The sequence below is a fragment of the Phaeoacremonium minimum genome, assembly GCF_000392275.1.
Source record: "Phaeoacremonium minimum UCRPA7 unplaced genomic scaffold PA7_03_scaffold_580, whole genome shotgun sequence".
In the NCBI taxonomy this organism is placed as follows: Eukaryota; Fungi; Ascomycota; class Sordariomycetes; order Togniniales; family Togniniaceae; genus Phaeoacremonium; species Phaeoacremonium minimum.
In genome coordinates, this window is record NW_006921482.1 from 96,278 (window position 1) to 114,256 (window position 17,979).

General features: G+C 54.2%; 5 protein-coding genes across 5 annotated transcripts; 1 reads left to right on the forward strand and 4 right to left on the reverse strand.

Annotated features, from left to right (window-relative positions):
* Positions 1–560: 560 nt before the first annotated feature.
* On the reverse strand, positions 561–1,913 carry UCRPA7_8098 (putative cell lysis protein; the record flags this gene model as incomplete). The annotated part of the gene is made up of 5 exons (XM_007920617.1): positions 561–971; positions 1,044–1,345; positions 1,405–1,566; positions 1,650–1,674; positions 1,842–1,913. 5 exons carry the CDS (start codon positions 1,911–1,913, stop codon positions 561–563), a joined length of 972 nt encoding a protein of 323 aa, XP_007918808.1.
* Positions 1,914–3,971: 2,058 nt separating this feature from the next.
* UCRPA7_8099 (putative gtpase activating protein) lies at positions 3,972–6,978 on the reverse strand (the record flags this gene model as incomplete). Its single annotated transcript, XM_007920618.1, has 3 exons — positions 3,972–6,021; positions 6,091–6,704; positions 6,760–6,978. The coding sequence occupies 3 exons, from the start codon at positions 6,976–6,978 to the stop codon at positions 3,972–3,974; spliced, it is 2,883 nt and encodes a 960-aa protein (XP_007918809.1).
* Positions 6,979–10,346: 3,368 nt separating this feature from the next.
* Positions 10,347–11,452, reverse strand: UCRPA7_8100 (putative glutamine repeat protein-1 protein; the record flags this gene model as incomplete). Its single annotated transcript, XM_007920619.1, has 2 exons — positions 10,347–11,008; positions 11,272–11,452. 2 exons carry the CDS (start codon positions 11,450–11,452, stop codon positions 10,347–10,349), a joined length of 843 nt encoding a protein of 280 aa, XP_007918810.1.
* Positions 11,453–13,974: 2,522 nt separating this feature from the next.
* UCRPA7_8101 (putative acetyl esterase protein) lies at positions 13,975–15,093 on the reverse strand (the record flags this gene model as incomplete). The annotated part of the gene is made up of 2 exons (XM_007920620.1): positions 13,975–14,051; positions 14,124–15,093. 2 exons carry the CDS (start codon positions 15,091–15,093, stop codon positions 13,975–13,977), a joined length of 1,047 nt encoding a protein of 348 aa, XP_007918811.1.
* A 1,367-nt stretch (positions 15,094–16,460) lies between these two features.
* UCRPA7_8102 (putative histidinol-phosphate aminotransferase protein) lies at positions 16,461–17,814 on the forward strand (the record flags this gene model as incomplete). The annotated part of the gene is made up of 2 exons (XM_007920621.1): positions 16,461–16,534; positions 16,602–17,814. 2 exons carry the CDS (start codon positions 16,461–16,463, stop codon positions 17,812–17,814), a joined length of 1,287 nt encoding a protein of 428 aa, XP_007918812.1.
* Positions 17,815–17,979: the final 165 nt, after the last annotated feature.

Below are 17,979 nucleotides of genomic sequence, written 5' to 3' on the forward strand. Positions count from 1 at the left end.
CTCGAGAGATCACGGATTGTTATGGATGAGATGAACACTGAAGTTGATTGAAATAAACGCCTATGCGGGATCCCACGAAAGCTGTTCTCGTTGTTTCCTCTCAGTCGTTCGTTCATGCCTTGAAAGACCTCCCCCGTAGAGAAGCCTTTCCTTGTCCTCCAGAAACTCATAAAAACAGGTCCCCCTCCTCCGCTCTCCACCAACATCTTGTCCTGTCCCCTGAATGCAAAGCTCCTACAATCTAGTGAACTCACTCACTCACTCACTCACTTCACTTTACTCGTATCGTATCACATACATCCTCCAACCCTGAATAATGGGTGATTATCAGTCTCGGAAGAAAAAAGTAGAGAAATTCGATGTCCACACGCCGTTGTCCATTTACTACCAATTCGTTTGTGTCATTCAGCCTCGGCCTCCATCTAGAAGAAACGAAAAGCTCATATCGTAATCTATGCCATGAAAAGTCGTCAATCCAGGGGAATGGAGTGGCCAGCCGAAATGAAAAGGTGTGTTTGAGGCAAGTCTCGAGAAGGTGGTTGGTCGGCTCGAGGGCTCGCTTAGGTGGCGATCAGAGGCTCCTGCTCGCTCTTGACGGCAGGCTCCTCGTGAGCCTTGAACTCGTTGGTCGGAGCAGCGGGGAAGTCCGTGTCTCTAACAGCGGGCTTCGCGCTCACCTCGGGAGAGGCAGATCGGCCACGGAGCATAGACTGGGCCTTGGCGGTGTAGTCACCCATGTACTGCTTGGTCAGCTCAGTGGCATGGGCAGTGTGCTTGCCAGCGACCTCGCGGAGCTGGTGGGTCTGGGCATCAAAGATGTCGGACGCCTGCCTCAGTTGCTGGTCGATGAGCTCCTGGTTAGAGGTGTAGATCAGAGGCACAGTGAAGAGGGTGGTGGCAGCAATCAGAGCAAGACCCCAGTATGGGACGATCTTGACGAGCCAGTAGGCAAGGAAGGCGCTGACACAGACCTGAATGGATAATTAGAAACGGCCATGGAAAGTAGCAGTGGTAATTATGGGCTGATGGGGGTTTAAACGTACAGAGACGGAGGCCCAGATGTTCTCGGCGAACAGAATGCGCTGAGACTCGATGACCGCGAAGTTGATAAGCTCGTGGACATCGCCAATAGCGGCATCCAGAGTCTCACGCGGGATGGTGTAGTACTTGCGGGGGCGGAGCTGGCTCGCGATGCCGGTGTTCATGACGGTCTTACCGGCGAGCTCGGCGGCGATGGTGACGCCCAGAACCATCCAGGTGAGCTTGAAGCCCCATCGGAGAACGTCAAGATATCGAACTGCGAAGATGAAGCTGACAATGGCAGCATACGCGATGGCGGAGGCACCTGTCAATCTCTTATCAGCACGTTGTCTCTGAACGAGGACAGGCTTTGGAGATACGCACGAGGGTTGTTCCATGACAGCAGCTCCGAGAAGAAGGAGTGGTAATGGGTCAAGGGCTGGCCGGTGGCAGCAGGGTTGGCAGGAGTCTGACGGGCAGCAGCGAGGTTGGAGAACTCGTTGGCGGTCTTCTGGTGTTGGTCCTTGACGTTCTGGGCAACGGGGCCTGGGGGGAGCACATGATGTCAGTATTTCGGAAATGCGTGACGAGCGTCGAAAAGGCTACAGGAATGAAAGGGCACCACATACCGTTGGCAACCGTGTCAAAAGCAACCTGGGCATCTGCAGGATGGCAGTCAGCTATCGTGGATGGTCTCGGGTAAATCAAATCGGATCAAGAAGGTTGAAACACTGAAGGCCAGTTAGCTTGGACAGCTGTCAAGAGGTGCACGAGCACCGAATCACCAAGCAAGGAGATGCTAGCATGGGGGGAAAACGTACCTTACTGGTCTTGAGAGAGTCGACGCCAGAGCCGCCATTGACGGCGGGAGCAGTATCAGCGCTGTCGGCCATTGCGAATGTGGTGGGTGATGATGATGATGCTGTCACGGCAGTAATAGGAGACGGTGGTTGTGTGTGTGTGGGTTTTTTTGGGGGGGCCTGTCGCACGGGGCTACAATCTGGACGATTTCCTGATCAGAGGCAGAGGCGATCCAAAGCAGGAGGCAGAAGCAGAGCAGCTGATGAGTACAGACAAGATGACGATGATCTGGGTATGAAGCTTTTTGTGCTTTGTTGGAGAGAGAAAGAGCTCTGTGGCTTTTGTAGGACTGAGGCTGAAGGGTATGGGATGAGGTAGGTAAGTAGGGAGATGACGTTGTTGTCGGGGAGTGCAAAGGGGGCAAGCAAAGCCGGATCAGAGGGAAGAATAATTTATTACTGTAGGAGGTATGCGGGTGGGCAATAGGTAGCTAGGCACCGTAATGGACTGGATTGCACCACACACACACAGACACACAACGGGAACGGGCAAGGGCAGCGCGTGCTAGAATTTGTGTGTGCGTGCTGCTCTTGTGCTATGATACGGACAGACAGTAGTGTACCGGTAGGTACTTTCTAGACGTGATGCACCCCGTTTCGGACTGTTTGGACTAGGTAGCTACGGTACTGTATCTAGGTATGCCTAGCTCTCTGCACTAACCCAGGTGGAGCGTTGCCTCCTGAACGGAATGAGCTCCCAGCAACACAGAGGCAAGGCAAAGCAAAACCCGAGCAAAACATCCTTGGAAGATGTGGCTAGTGCATCATCCATCCTTGATATCGTCATAGGCCCAAATGTGGGACGCTGGCAAAACGGAGGAGCATTGCATCGCACGGATAGTCGTCACGCCACAGCAACGGGAACGGGCGCTCCTCCCATTGGCCTGCCCAAAGCACCAGCTCCACCACAGCTCCCCTAACGGTCCTATCATCGGCCACAATCGAAGCAGCCACATTTCCTCATCGCTCCTTCTCTGTGCATCACAGACCAGATTTCCAGTTTCTAACCACCCCACGATAAGTTGACTTTCTGGAGCTGATGTGTCCCTTCTCCTTCCTTGCATTGGACAATTCCGAATCCGAATCATCCTGGACAGGCAGCCACCCGTCGCTGTCGGTCTGGATATGTGTCCTCTTTTCCAAAGTGATCCTGTCTGTTGGGGTCATTGTGGCTAGAATCTTTAGAGCATAGAAAGCTACAATAGCTCTGTAGCTACTCATCGGCATCGACACCCACTGTCGTCATGGCGCCGTCAAATGCATGTGATTCTACGCTAATAAGCTCAGCACCATTTCTGACCAGTGCCCACGCCAAAAATGGCTCCAGATGGTCAAATCAGGAATCTGGGCACACGAGGTCACACCTCTGGCCTATTCTTGTAGAACAGAATAGAAGAGAACTATGTCAGGCCTCCTCGTTCTCAGCAAATCAGTAACCAGTGACACCGCAAGCTGCACTTCAAGAAACGCAAGGACTTTACGGTCCCGTCTAGTGAAAAGTTGAAAAGTTCCCCTCTGTGGAGAGGAAGACTTCTATTTTCCATTCTATCTGTTCTACAGAACACTCAATGCCCAACAAGAAAACAAAACACCACCAATAAATGTATATCTGTAATGGGTTGACCAACTCCGTCTTTTGTGCTTCTTGTGAAACGCTTTCTTTAAGAAGCAAAAAAGAGAATGCACTTTCATAACATGCCTCCCTGAGCAACATAACCCCCCATCGGGGGGGCGGCCTTTCAAACTCCTCTTCTTTGATGTCAGAAGAGGACGCCCTCCAATCACCCAAACAAAATAGTCTGCTTCTCCCCATGCTGATAGGTAAGAGCCCAAAAGTTGTGAGGTAAAGCGGTATAAATGTACAGGAGGTTCCAAAAATTTAAAGAGTCATCGGTCATGTGGCTGTTGGTATCATATGACTCTCTGTCTCCCGTCCTGTCGGTATACGAAATCCTGAAGTTGAAGTCGAGAAAAGCTCATCAATAATAAGACACGCCGCCTCTTCCAAGGGGGACGCGTAGCTCCAGGCAGCTATCATCCAAGCTACTGATTTAACCAGATATGAGGTGGTAGCCAAGTGACAGGTTGTCATCATCTCCTCCAGCCCCAGAAGCCTCCAGCAGCCGTCTGGCCTGTGGTGGCTGGAGCAGTCGGCGCAGATGGAGGCGCAGGCTTCGCTGCTGTCCCCTCCGCCGTCGATGCGGTGAAGCGACTAAACATGCCCATAGCAGCCGAGCCAACTGCGGAAGCCGTGGTGGCCGCGGCGGTACTGTTGTGTGTGGCAGGGGGCAGGTCACCAGGAGCCAGGCCAAATGCCTTTCTCAACATTTCGAGCTTCTGCTTTGCCTCTTCAGCTTCCTGGCGAGCGATAGCCTCGGCTGTCTTTGCCTGCACCAACTCGAGCAGCAAGGCATCATGCTCGCTGACAGGGGCAGTGAGCGGTGCTGCAGGGATGGAAACCTCTGGGTTACTGCGAGACGGTAGCAATGACGAGTTTCGCTTGTTGTATCCCGACACCTGAGATGGCGTGGACTTGCTACGTCCAAGCTTCAACTCTCGAAGGCCCCCGGGACCGGCGTTGCCGCCAGCCGCAGGAGTGCTGGTTCCTCTCGAGAACCAGCCGTCCGTAGGCTCTGGAGTTGGCGTGCTCTCTGCTGATGCGCGCACTCGCATTCCATGAATTTGCTTCTCGAGACGTTGCTTATCCTGATGCATATTCCGAACATGCGAATGACTCTCTCGCAACTGCTCCTTCACCATTGAGAGCTCTTGCTCAAGATCATATGCTCTGCGGCCAGCATCTTGAGATCTGGCTAGTTCAGCCGCTAATTGTTCTTTTGCCGTCGCCAGCTCGTCTCGTAGCTGCGACTTTGTCTGGGGAACAGACGACCTCCTGTTATCCGCATCTGCTCCAAATCGCCCTTCGACAGTGTCGAGGAGCTCTGACAAGCGTTCCGCAGTCGGTGCATCATTGCCAGTCACTCCAGTTGTGTCCGACTCTTGGTTCTTCTTCGAGCTGTCGACTAGCTTTATCGTCTCTTCGCTTCCCGTACTATGGGTAGTCGTGACGCTATCGGTGCTCGCTTTCTTTCTCAGCCCATCAAGCAGGGATCGCACGACTTTGCGGTCCTCGCCTCGATCTTCCCTCTCTCGTTGCAATTGATCCGCCAAGAGTGCATGCTGACGCTGCAATTCGCTGAGAGCGGTGAGGAGGTCTTCAATCTGGCTGTGTAGGTATTTATTGTCGGAATTGCCATTGTTTCCGGCGTGAATGGTCAGTTTGGAGCCGGCGCCCGCAAAGGCAGGCCCGGACTCGCGGATTGATGAAGAGTCGTCGGCGGCGGACGAATCTCGCGAAAGGGAGGTGGCGTCGGTAGATGCAGAGCTCAGAACACTGGCGGCAGAGGACGCGGAGGAGCTCGCCTCCATGGAATTGAGAGTCGAGGCCAGGCTTTGCTTGGAGGTACTCCTCCGCAGCATGCTCAGTGGACGCAGGGGCGCACTGAGACCGGGACTAAGGTTATTCGATGGATTTGTCGACGACGATTTCGAGGTGGAGATCGTTGAATTGGCCCAGAGTCGCCCCAGAAATCGGGATGCTGCTGTGGTGACCTCCGAGGCGCGGGCCACATTTGCGCCCGTGCTGCTGGTAGTGCTGCTGCCACTGCCGGTGGCCACCTGTGCTTCTCGATACCCCTGCTCGAGCGCCTGCAGCCGGCTTCTGGTGACAACGCTGGACAGGCTGACAAAATCTTGAACAAACTCATCGGCGTTGTAGTGATAGCAATCCCAGAGGCCGCGAGAAAGGAGAAGCTGCAAGACGTCTTCCATCTCGGTGCACGCTAGAATGCGTCCCTGGTTCTTGCGCATGAGCGACAGGGCTACCCGCATGATTGTCTCCGACGCGCCTTCGGCAAAGACCACATCATAGATGCGAAACAGCATGGGTAAGGGACATGTAACGGCGAAAAATGACAGGAACCACTGTGAAACGTAGGCCGGGTCAACCTGCAAATCATCCAAGTGGTTCGACAATATGGGCAGATTTTGTCGTAGAAGCTCTCGAAATTGATAAATTCGGACGTGCAGGCCTGGCAGGTCAGGCGTAAACGAGTTTCGCAGATCGTAGTTCTCCATCAGTCTGAAGTCGTGTTAGCTCGCGATCAGACGCAAATTACACTTCAGATCAGATGATTCACAGAGTACTTACTTGACAAGTACGCAGAAGGCTTGCTTGTCCGTCATGTGCATCAGTAGAGGACCGACGAGGAAAGCAAGCCCCTGACAATACCCAATTTTTTGGTCGTAGAGACTGTAGCACTTCAGGACTCGACCAAGCATACGCTGTCCATCTCCTTCTGGGTCACGGAACATGTCGACGCCTGGGAAGCTACGCCCAAGGTCCTTGCCGATGATGCCCTCGTACGGACTTGACTCGCCAGAAAATCGTTCGTACTGTTCCTCTAGAGATGAATCTCGAGATCCAGACATGCTCTGCCATACAACGCCTCTCAGAGGTGGGGGAACACCTTTCCGAATCTTGTTTGACAAGAGTGTAGGTAGTCTTGCCGCTGTCTGTTGGTAATCCTTCACCAATGCGGCGTAGAACTCGAGGTCGGTCATGGGAGGAGGCGGGAGCATAGAATATCGTAGAGCTGGCGGAGTCGGTCCGTGAACCATATCGCGTAGCTGTGCCATTGAGGGCGGGCGCGGTCTCCTAGACCCCGATTGTAGCTGTTGGACGACTTGGACTTTGACGCTCTTCGGATTCGTTGCGAGCTTATCGTTCTCCTGCTCCAATCTCGCAAGTAGCATGGCTGTAGACTGGATACCAATTTGTCAGGTCATTGTGAGATCAAGGTGAATCAGAAATACTTACAGTATCTGAGTCCTGGTCTTTCGACTCCTTCTCTTCTGTCTCTTGGAGTTGCTCCCAGTCTACCTCCTCTTCGTCGGAGCTCTGTGTATCCTGGTCTGCCGCCTCATTGCTGTTCTCCAGCTCGCTCTGCAAGTTCCGGCCGAATCCATCCGAGGCATCTGACGCCCTGGATTCCCTTTCCGACCGCATATCTTCTTCTTCTCGTAATGTTTCTGCCATGGCGTCTGTGGGCGTGTACTCGGGGCCGAACAAGCTCTTCCTGCTCGGCATAACGTTTGTGTTGACAAGTAGAGGCTGAGGGGGTTCCGACAGACGGACGGTAACAAGGGAGTCGTTCCTCTCGTGATCCACGGTCCGTTTCTCATCCTCTGCTTCGACCTTTATCTCGTCGGTCGTGGCTGGGTGCGGAGGAGGAAGAGGAGGCGACGACGTAATCGTGCTCGTCGGTTGTTGGTCTTCTTTGTACGTCACCGGAGACGTCGTTGAGCCATGTTGTTTGCTCTGGTCCTCCTGGTCGGGCTCCATTGGCACGAGAGGGGCCCGACCTCAGTCCTCGAGAGGCGGTGGGTTGACTGGAATGCTGTGGCTGACGGGACGATCCTAGGGGCTGGAGGTGACGAAAGCGGCCGAGTGAGCCCAGATGCAGCAGCGGGACAGTCCGCACAGGTCTTCCCTCAAGAAACCCCCAATATCCAAGCTCGAATGCGGACAGCTGTCGCAGTTGGTGATGGGAGGAGAGGAAAATCCGCATCTAGAGAAGACGCATGGGCTCTCTGTGGTTGTTGACACCCCGGAATAGCGGTAGTATAGCACGGGCAGGGGTTGTCCTGTCGTGTGTTTTCCCTTTGGTATGAGAGCCCCTCTAGCGCCGACAGCAACAGCAGGAGCAGCGACCTCTGACAAGGGGAGTGGAGGCCGAGGTAGGGGTAAGCAGGCAAATTGACAGAGAAGAATGCCAGAATAGGCTCTAGACCATGGGTAGTTCTCTCTCTGTTGTTTGTTTCAATGAAGGGGTCGAGGGGAAGTGAAACACCAAGCTCGAGGTAGCGACCCGCCCAGCTTGTCAGATGTTGAGGATGGATGTGGACAGTGGCAACGATCGCGATGTCTGGGAAAGGACGATGAGGAATATCTAGCTGGGAACACTTCTGGCGGATTAGAAAGCCGGCCGAGCATATACAAAGTCCATTGACTTGACCGCGAGAGGGAAATGAGTGCTATAGAGCAAGCTATAGAGCACACAGACTCGCACGCGATAGTAGGTAGCTTAATTAGACCAGGGGGAGGTTATTATTTGGTTAGCATTAGCATCACCAATTCCGGAATCGCCAGCTTTTGCTGCATTTGACACTTCATTTTATCACAGAGCAAGTCAGGCCTGCCAGTAATACTCCTCTGATATTGGCTCTATCCCCAATGGCATGGATGATTGGCTATATCAATCCTCGCTCCCTCATCACGACTTGCTACGTTGCCACACGATACTGTCCACCACCTATTAACGTTAGTCTACCTAGGTATGAATCTATGTAGGTAGGTAGGCAGGCACGCTTCTGGTTTCCTGCAGGTCCCAACTGGCTGCAGCTAAATTGCTCTGCACGCGTGCTGCAGGAGAAGGGCGAGAGGAGCGGCCGCTGATAGGTCGGAAATTGGACCTTTCCAATTTCTCCAACGGGACCCTGCAGCGCCAGAGACTTCCAAGGTTGCCCAACCCAGAGCAGCGCAGCGCAGCGCGACACAGACACGGACACGGACAGGGATGGGAGCTCTTGTTCTCCTGCTTCTGACAAAGAACGTCTCCTCCATCCGTTTGCGACACTACTGCATAGTATGCTGCTCGCTGCCCGCTGCCCGTCCCGTCCGCAAACCCCACAAGAACGGACGGGAAGATGCCCGTAACTCAAACGTCTCTAAACGCCTCTTCTCTTCATCTCGGGGGTCTACAGATTGAACTCTGTTCTCGAATCATCTCTTAGTCAAGGTCTTGAAGGCACCCCGGCATCCCAGAGTTCTTGAGACCAGTTCGTGCCGTGGCAACAGAGCAGAAACCCATGCCAAACTATCAACTTAACATGCCTTCCGCCGCCCTTCCCAAGTCCCTGACAGCATGCCATACCAACGCCGGCAAATTTCGCGCCGTGCCCCTGTCCTGGCGGCAAATCATCTCGTCTCGCCCCTCTATGGACAATGCCATCTCTCTCTCATGGCCGGCTCGCGAGCTCTATATTATGTTACAGTACAACCAAGTCATTTCTTGGCTGTTGAGCTTGATCACATTTAGACATTAGAGTAGATCCCAGCAGTGCCCGCTCCATACAAGCCTAACAGTGTAGCATGCGCCGATGTCGAATTGCTCCTCGTGCCTGGTAAAGAGTGATATGGTACCGGTACTCCGGCCTGCACCTGCAGCTGCATTGCACCCCCAGCAAGATGAGGTAAGGCGGGTGGTGGTTTGACGGTGTGATCGTCATCCGAACCATCCCAAGCAAGCTGCCAACTCAAGTCCGGAACAGCTGCCACACCCCTACCTCCCGCGGAGGCTGATTGATAGGTCTGACGACCCTCCAACCTTCGACGCCAAACTATGCGAACATCGCCCGATTAAGGAAGGCATGAGACAGCTTTTCGCCAACACGTTACATGACAATCACAGATGCAGACCCAAATGCATTCACCTCCCAATTTCAGACTTGCATTCAATTGACCATGGACTTGATCGATCCATCTTGCTCTCTCATATCTAGTATCTAACAAACAGAATATCCTATACAAAGCTTCCCGCCAATAATCATCATTTACGTCCCAAACTGGGAGACATTCAAGGTCATACTCGCCAAAATCCCACATAGGACTCCGATCGGCAACACTGAAAAGAAAAACGCCGAGGATGCAGTAGAGTGGTCGACTGCTCATGCTCCGCGGATCTGTATTTGCCCGCAGTTAAAGCCCACCTAACCCAAGTATGGTATATATATACTCCAGAACTATCACTCTTGTGCCGACCTTTTTCTTCCACAAGTAATACGTGCATAAGCGCAAGAGGCAAAATGCCAACCACCGAGTATCACTATTACCAAGAGAATCACGAAGATACCGTAGCTTGGGCAGGGGATGGAGCAGGTGCCGTCGTCATCTGTGGTGTTTTTTGAACTTGGGCGGGCGATCCCGAGTTCGGGGCTTGTCCCGAAGCCATACGCTGTTGTTGAGCATTTTGCATGGCCGCAGCTTGGGCCGCATTCGGTTTCTGTTGTGCCGGCGTAGGGTAAGGCGGCTCCTTCTTTGGGTCGAATCCCGGAAAGAGGCCTTGTAGCCTCTTGTACAGCTCTTTTATATACTTGTCCCTATCTTCTCGATCCCCTGAAGAATCAGATCTCTCCGTCGCGTCGGGCGTCACCGCCAGTGCCTTTAACTTAACCTTCATGTTTAGTGGAGGGGCGCTGAGGTAGCCGGGACATGGTGGTACTTGAGCCGAGGCTTTCCTATCAGCCAGCGAAGCCAAGTACGAGAGATTTGCTTGTAGTCTTCGAATGCACCTAGAGCCAGAGAGTCAGCATATGACACTCATGGAATTGTAATATGGGGCAGACTCACTGAACCCAGTCGGCATGAACAGCCTTCTCCTCATCGAGCGCTTCCTTTTGTTGTTCTGGCGTATTACTTGAGCTTGCCGCAGCATGCTCTTTCTTCAGCTCATCTTGGGTATTTTTCAATTGAATGAGCTCAAACAGAAGTTCCTGATTGATATCCAACAGCAAAGTGAATCTCTCCTTCTCTTTGGACTCCGTGCCCGGACTTAAAGGTGTAGAGGCAGACGCGCCGTTCACACCGGCTGCTTGTCCCGTCGATGGGAATGTTGGCGTCTGCGGTGTTGTTACATTGTTTGGCGGTTGCTGAGCTTGGGTGGGCGTTTGGCTCTGAGGGGTGCCTTGCTGGTTCTGCGGTGTTGGGAACTGGCTCTGTTGTTGGCTCATGGCAGAGTTCGGTGTGCCTTGAGGTCCGGAAAACTGTCGTTGCGGGGTGGATGCGCCCATGGCGGCAGGGTTCTGTTGTGACGGATGCATGTTCCTCATCATCATCTGCTGCTGCTGCTGTTGCTGCTGCTGCTGTGGATTCATTCCACCTGCGTTCATCGGGAAGCCGCCCATCTGGCCAGCGGCCATCATATAATTGGGAGGAAACTGGCCCTGAGGCGCGGTGGTCGGGACGCCAGCTCCATATGGACCGCTCGTGTAGGGTGTTTGATATGCCACTGTCAATCAAAACACGTCAGTGTTTTCCATTCTGTCCTTCCAAATTGTAGACCTTTGGTCAACGAGGGAATGTCGGTCACGAACTCGCAGGCCGTCCCCGCGCGGCTTCTTTGCCAAACATTTTCCCAGTCTGCGTAACAGACAGATGCGTGTAAAGAGCAACACTGAATCAGACCGTCCGGGATCGGGCAGCAGAAGCGTGGTAGATGGGGTAGGGCGCGTGTGACGTTGAGGGAAACAAGAGAACGGGGGCAAGACTAACTCTGACCATTTGGACCCATAGGCATGCCAGGATTCTGCATCATTCCTGCAGGGCCGGCACCTGGCATCATGGCACCTGGGTTCGGGCCACCTGGATAGGGTCCTTGGGCGCCCATAGGGAACTGCTGCTGGGGGTTGTACATCATCTGCTGAGGTTGGTTTGGGCCAGGACCGGGCTGCATGTGAGGAGACTGGCCGGGTGGGGCGCCGTTAAAGGTAGGTCCTGCAGCATTGGGATAACCATAAGGAGCCGAGTACATGGCTTAAGAGGAGGCGGGAGAGCCAAGGGAAGGGAAGGGCAGGGCAGGCGAGGTTGAGCGCCAGAGAGGAGAGGACCAGCTTTGGGAAGCGTGGTCGGTTCGGCCCAGGTACTGCGGCTGTCGATGTGGGGTACCTAGGGGTATGACCATCAATCTTGGTCAGGCAAGTGTGGTCCTGGTACGTGTGGGACGAATGATTGGAACGAGATAGGTCGATACCGGGGCGTGCCAACCTGGAAGGCAAGCAACAAGAGACTTTGGATCCAGCTAAAGCAAAGTAGCAACAATGTACCCAGAGTACAAGAGCAAGCCAGGAGTACCGAAAGCAGATCGTTTGGACTGGACAGGGCAGGGTACCGACAGCCCAAATGCCAATCAATCCGGCGTGGTCCGCAACGCTGGCGCCTTGGTGCCGGTGCTGTGTCTCGCGTCTGGTGAGCAAAGCGGCGGAGAATTGGAATAATGATGGACGGCAAGGCACGACAGTGACAGGGGAGTGCCAGGCTTGTGTGCCACGGTGCCTCGCGAGTGCACGGGGGTGTGGGATGGGATGGGATATCAAACAGGAGATAGCCTCCCTCCAGGGACCAGATTCAGATGGATGGATCCACGGATCAGCCCTGTTGCTCTGCACGGCTCGCCTGGCCTTGACCTGCGACAGAGGCACCTAGAGTCAGAGGCAGAGTCAAAGGCGGGACTGGACAGAGCTTGGCAAAGGCCCGGTTGGTGACACAGTGGTGCCGTCAGCAGCAGCAGCAGCAGCAGCAGCAATCAGGACAGGAGGAGACGAGACACGACGTGGGAGGAGGGCCCTGCCTGCCTGCCTGCCAGGCCACGAGGCGAGGCGAGGCGAGTCGAGTCAGAGTCAGATCCAGATCCAGATGCAGACAGCACTGGCGATCTAGCGAAACGCCAAAAACAGCCGAGCAGAACCGGTCCAAACAAGGGCAGGGGCTGCGAATGAATGATGGGGCTGCGGGATGCCACGAATGTACGTCGTTAAGGTTGTGCTGGACCGTCGGCAAGTGGCTAACGTGTTGCTCTGCCTTTGCCTTGCTGTGCTGGCCTCTTTGCTGGTGTGCGGAGGCAGAGAGGGTGGGAGCGGAGCGGAGCAGGGAATGCTAAGCTCGATCCAGATAAGGTGCAATACAGCAGGTATGTACCTAGGGATGGTAAGATAGGAGAGTATAGGTCAGGTAGTGTAAAACAAGGACCCGGATTGCCGTATAATTCGAGCGCGAGTGCTGCCACAAAAGCGAGTCCAGTGTGCAGGAAACCCGGCGAGCGAAAAATGAAAAATAAGATAGCGGATCAGAGTGGCTCGGAGTGGGTGGGTGCCTCCTTCCTCCTCCTCCACCCTCGTGTCAGGCTTGATGGAAGACTTGCATGGGCCTTGGGCTTGGGTTGATCAGAATCGCACCGGAGGCTAAACCAGCGTGGCTTGCGCCTTTCCTGTTTCGTCATACCCCTGTCCAGTGGGTCTGCCCGTCCCGCCCAGCGAGGAAGGGACGATCAAATCAACCCCGTCAACACCATTCGACTCATCGTCCACCTGCAAGCCACTCCCCGTTCGGTAGATCCCCATCTCCAAGGATCTGAGGTGTCACCGCGATTGCAGCATATCATCAGGCATGACCTGTCCTGACGTACCTTGCTCGAGTTGGCATCACGGAACCCAAGATCCAAGCAGCCATCCGTGCTCCGTCCAATGTGTATGATGCCTGTGAAGTCGGTGAGAACTTTGGAACGGCGCGGAAGTCAGTCATATGTGATATCTACCGTGTTGATTTGTTTCCTAAAAACGTTCCACAGAAGGCGGGCCAAGTCATGCACGTCTGGCACCTTCCCGCGCCATCCATTCGTCAATGGATGCCTGTGCTTGCCCAATACGGACCCATCCCATACTTCATGACCTACACCGTGCAGTAGCCATCTGACAAACCCTGCCTATACATCTACGCCGTGTCTGATAGCGTCATCAAGTCTCTACGCGGTCAAATACAAGGAAGATACCTCGTCTTGGTCCAGAGTGATTAGCACGAGACGCTAAACTGCTCTATTTAGTTGGCCATCGAAGTTGTTGTCTTAAACTCGCCTTATGAGGGTCGCATGTAGAATGAAGAATACAGCTCATGGTTGAGTTCACGTAGAAGTCGAGTCCCCAGTATCAGCTGATTAGTCGTCAAACAGGAGCTTCATGGAGGCCAGCTTCGCCACTGGGACAATGGGCATGAGTTACTCTTGATCCGCACCACAAAGTAACATCTGATTGTTCGAGGCCATATCACTGGTAACTATCCTTTTCGTTTGATAGCACTCCGTGTAGTGATCATAGACGCCACACCAATTGGCATCGATTATCCAAGCATTGCTTTTTAGCTGTCTTCGAATAGCTATATTACCTCCCCCATGAGGTCTCTTTTAATTTCTCTCATTACGCATCCTCATAAATGGCCATAGTATGTCCCATATGTCGAATTACCAGCGACCACATCAATGAAGTGCTTCGCAATGATACTGTCTAGATATTCACACCTGTCAGCCCAAAACCTCGAGCTGTACCGAGAAAGGGGCCACAGCAGAAAACACTCACCAGTCTTCTCCGACGGATGCAGCTCGTCATACCACAGAAAGCTCGACGCAGGCTCCCCAGCATTCGTGCAGTCCGAGTTATTCGTCGCCACGCAGTGGTGATAGAAGCCATGCGAGTTGGCCGGCGCGTCCAGGTACGCCGCCGGGTCATTGTAGATATCTGTTAGCAGATCGTGGACGTTGAAGATGCTGAACTGGGCACCGGGCCACCGTGCTTTGACGAGCAGGTGGAAGGGCACGCCGTAGTCGAACAGCGTGTTAACCGTTGTTGCATACTCCATCATCTTGTACTGGTACTCTGTCTGATTATACAGCGTCTTGTTCTGCCAGTACTGGTTGTTGCCGGCGCCGCCAGCACTCTCGGCCGCGTACATGGGCGCCACTTGCAGCGGCGCCTCGTTGAGGAGCACAAACCGCCGCCCACCCGTCTCGTAGATGTTGTCGAACACGGACCAGATGCAGTCGACAAACGTGGTTAGGTTCGTGCCCGGCGCCTGTGAGTCCGTCAGGAAAGCCCCGAACCCCAGATCGTTGGTCCCGATCCAAAGCGCATACACGGTGTTGTCGGAGGTCCGATCGGCGTACAGCGTCTTGTAACCCACGTCCGCCTTGAAAGACGGGATCTCATCGTCGATGACAGAAGGGAAGGGCTTGTTGATGGCTGAGAACAAGCGAGAAATAATCTCATTCGAACATGTCGCGCCGCTGATGGCGTAGTCGTAATACTTCGCCCCAGTGTATTGCTCAACGAATTGGCCCCATGCAAGTCCACCACTCGCCGTCACATTCGACACGGTCTGATACTCGCCTGGCGGTGGAGGGTTTCCGCCGTTGTTGATATAGTACCCAAGGCGACCATTGTCGGTATATGAGTCTCCGAACGTCACGAGGTTGTCGAAGAGCTTCTTGGGCTTACACGTAGCGGCAGCAGCAGTCAGAGCCGCGCCAGTAATCAAAAGACACGGCCTCATCTTTTCAAGGGGACTTGCGAGAGATATCAGAGAGGCACCTAAGACGGCGACTGCGCCAGCAACACGACCCGTAATTCAGGGATGATCAAGATAGCAGAGGTAGGAGAAAGCCCAGCAAGCCATGGGGACGATCTGGAGATCCGGGGACAAATTAATAAATAAACATAGATCAGGGAACTCCCCCTGCCTTGTAATTAGACCGATCACACCGTCCCATTCTCCCGGATAGAAGGGACGGGCGAAATCGAGCTAGGGTACGCCATCGGCCTCGCCTCTGTAGCCTATATCGAAGCGATCAAGCTTCTCACGGTTGCAGATGACGGGATGAACTGTGGAGAGCCTAGAGGCATTGACGAATAGACGCAACGCAGATGGAGGCATCACCAGACGGGGTGTGCGGAAGGACACCATCCTGAGGGGGCAAAGGTGCCATCAACACGGCCGGAGAGCAAGACGAGGTGAGGAGCCGTGAGGGGAAGTTGGGGAACAGACATAATGCAGCCGACGGCAACCCGGTTTTGCGGTCCTGTGGTGTACTCACCGCGTGCGTCTCCGGTAGCACCTCGATCGTGGTTGGAGGATTATGGCCTTGCCGTTGTTCCTCATCCATGTGCGGGGATCCTTAGGACTTCCCGGAGGTTGGGAAGACAACTTGATCATCCAAGCTAAAGAGCGAGACTTTTGTTAACTTAACATCACAGAGTGACATAGACATGGTTATTGTGGCCAATTATAGTTAGAGCTACCATATCAGCCTGAATTCCCGTCGCTCACCCGGGATGCGGGCTAACGGTAGCGGAAGGCTGCTGGGCATCACCGGTGAAGATTCTCCAGGACTGGAGATGTTGTAGTGTACTGGAAGAAGTTGACATGTTCATAACTCTCCTTCTCGTAGCCATTTGACACGGTAGGAATAGTAAGAGTCCATGGTTGATTCTGAATTCACTTCAAATTGCTCGAACCTGGTTATATATTTGAGCGTAAAAAACTCTTGATTGATCGGAAAGAAAGCAGCAATACTTCAAAGGTCCCGGAGAGCAGCACATGGTCATGGAAACCGGGCCCGGGCATGCTACAAACCAAAGATTGAAGACAACAACGGTTCCATGATGTCCGTTGGATGACGGCAGAAAACTAGCGGCCGTCCACTGCCGGGCCGGCAGGGTGCATTGTAGCTCCGGCGTCGGGGCTAGCCAAAGCGGCTCGGAAGTCAACTTTTTCCAGGGACTCTCACTGTATGACTCAGTTAGCGATGTGACTCTTTTTATAAGCGATATAAGAAAGGCAATACAGCAAACTTGTAGCATTGATCCCTGTGTCTGGTTATCTTAACCAAACGTGTTCGTAACCTTTGGGGACACTTCACAATGTCGCCCTTCAATCTGCAGACATGCGCCCGGCCGAACATCCTCGCCCTCGAGCCGTATCGCTGCGCGCGAGAGTGAGTCGAAGCACACCATGAGAGCAAGCCCCTGAAGTAAGCACCCAAAACTGACTCAATTGGCCAGTGACTACAAAGACGACGGCACAAACATCCTGCTGGACGCCAACGAGAACGCCTTCGGGCCGTCCATCTCGGCCGCCGGCGCCAGGCAGGTGCTCCAGTCACAGCAACAGGATGCCGGGGCGGCGGCGGCGCCGACGCTGGACCTGCTGGGCCTGCACCGGTACCCGGACCCTCACCAGCCGGCGCTGAAGCAGCTGCTGTGCGAGCTGCGCAACACGCACGCGCACACGGCCCGCGCGCTGGCGCCCGCGAACCTCTTCGTCGGCGTCGGCAGCGACGAGGCCATCGACGCCCTGCTGCGCTGCTTCTGCGTCCCCGGCCGCGACCGCATCCTCGTCTGCCCGCCCACCTACGGCATGTACTCGGTCTCGGCGCAGGTCAACGACGTCGGCCTCGTCAGGGTCCCGCTGCTGCCGGCGCCCGGCTTCGGCGTCGACACGGACGCCGTGCTGGCGGCGCTGAGCAGCGAGCAGAACGTCAAGATTGTGTATCTGTGCTCGCCGGGTAACCCCACCGGCTCGCTCATCGCGAAGGAGGATGTCCGGCGGGTGCTGGAGCATCCTACGTGGAACGGCGTCGTGGTGCTTGACGAGGCGTACATCGACTTTGCCCCGGAGGACTCGTCCCTGGCCGAGTGGGTGACTGAGTGGCCGAATCTAGTGGTGATGCAGACGCTGTCAAAGGCATTTGGCATGGCTGGCATCAGGTTAGGCGCTGCGTTCACCAGCGAGCCCATTGCCCGTCTTCTCAACAGCCTCAAGGCGCCGTACAACATCTCTAGCCCGACAAGCACCCTGGCGAGCTATGCGGTCGGTCCCGAAGGCTTGAAAGTCATGAGAGCAAACAGGGCGCGCATAGTCGAGCAGAGGGAGAGGCTGATAGCCGAGCTACCCAGGATTCCCGGAGTAGGGAGGCTAAGAGGAGGAGAGGCAAGCAACTTCCTACTGTTTGAGATGCTGAATACCAAGGGAGAGCCGGATAACACCACGGCGTTGGCGGTATATGAGCAATTGGCGGAGTCAAAAGGCGTTGTCGTTCGGTTTAGAGGAAAGGAGCACGGCTGTCTGGGTTGTCTTAGAATCACTGTCGGTACGGAGCAGGAGGTCACAAGATTTCTCGCTGCTCTACAGAAGACGCTGGCTGAAGTAAGAGGCACTTCAGCACCTCAAGATGAGGAAAAGCGCGAAAAGGAGGCAAACGCAGTAGTTGCTTAGACAGGGTTTGGGTTAGAAAAAAACACTTGGCCTTACTCAAAGCGTTGACATATTTGTATCATATTTGGTGACACGAGGATGGTAAACAATTAATTCCGAGGGTCATTCTCGCGGTCATAAATTTTGATTGTCATGTCTATCTTTTTAGAAACCACCATACGCCAA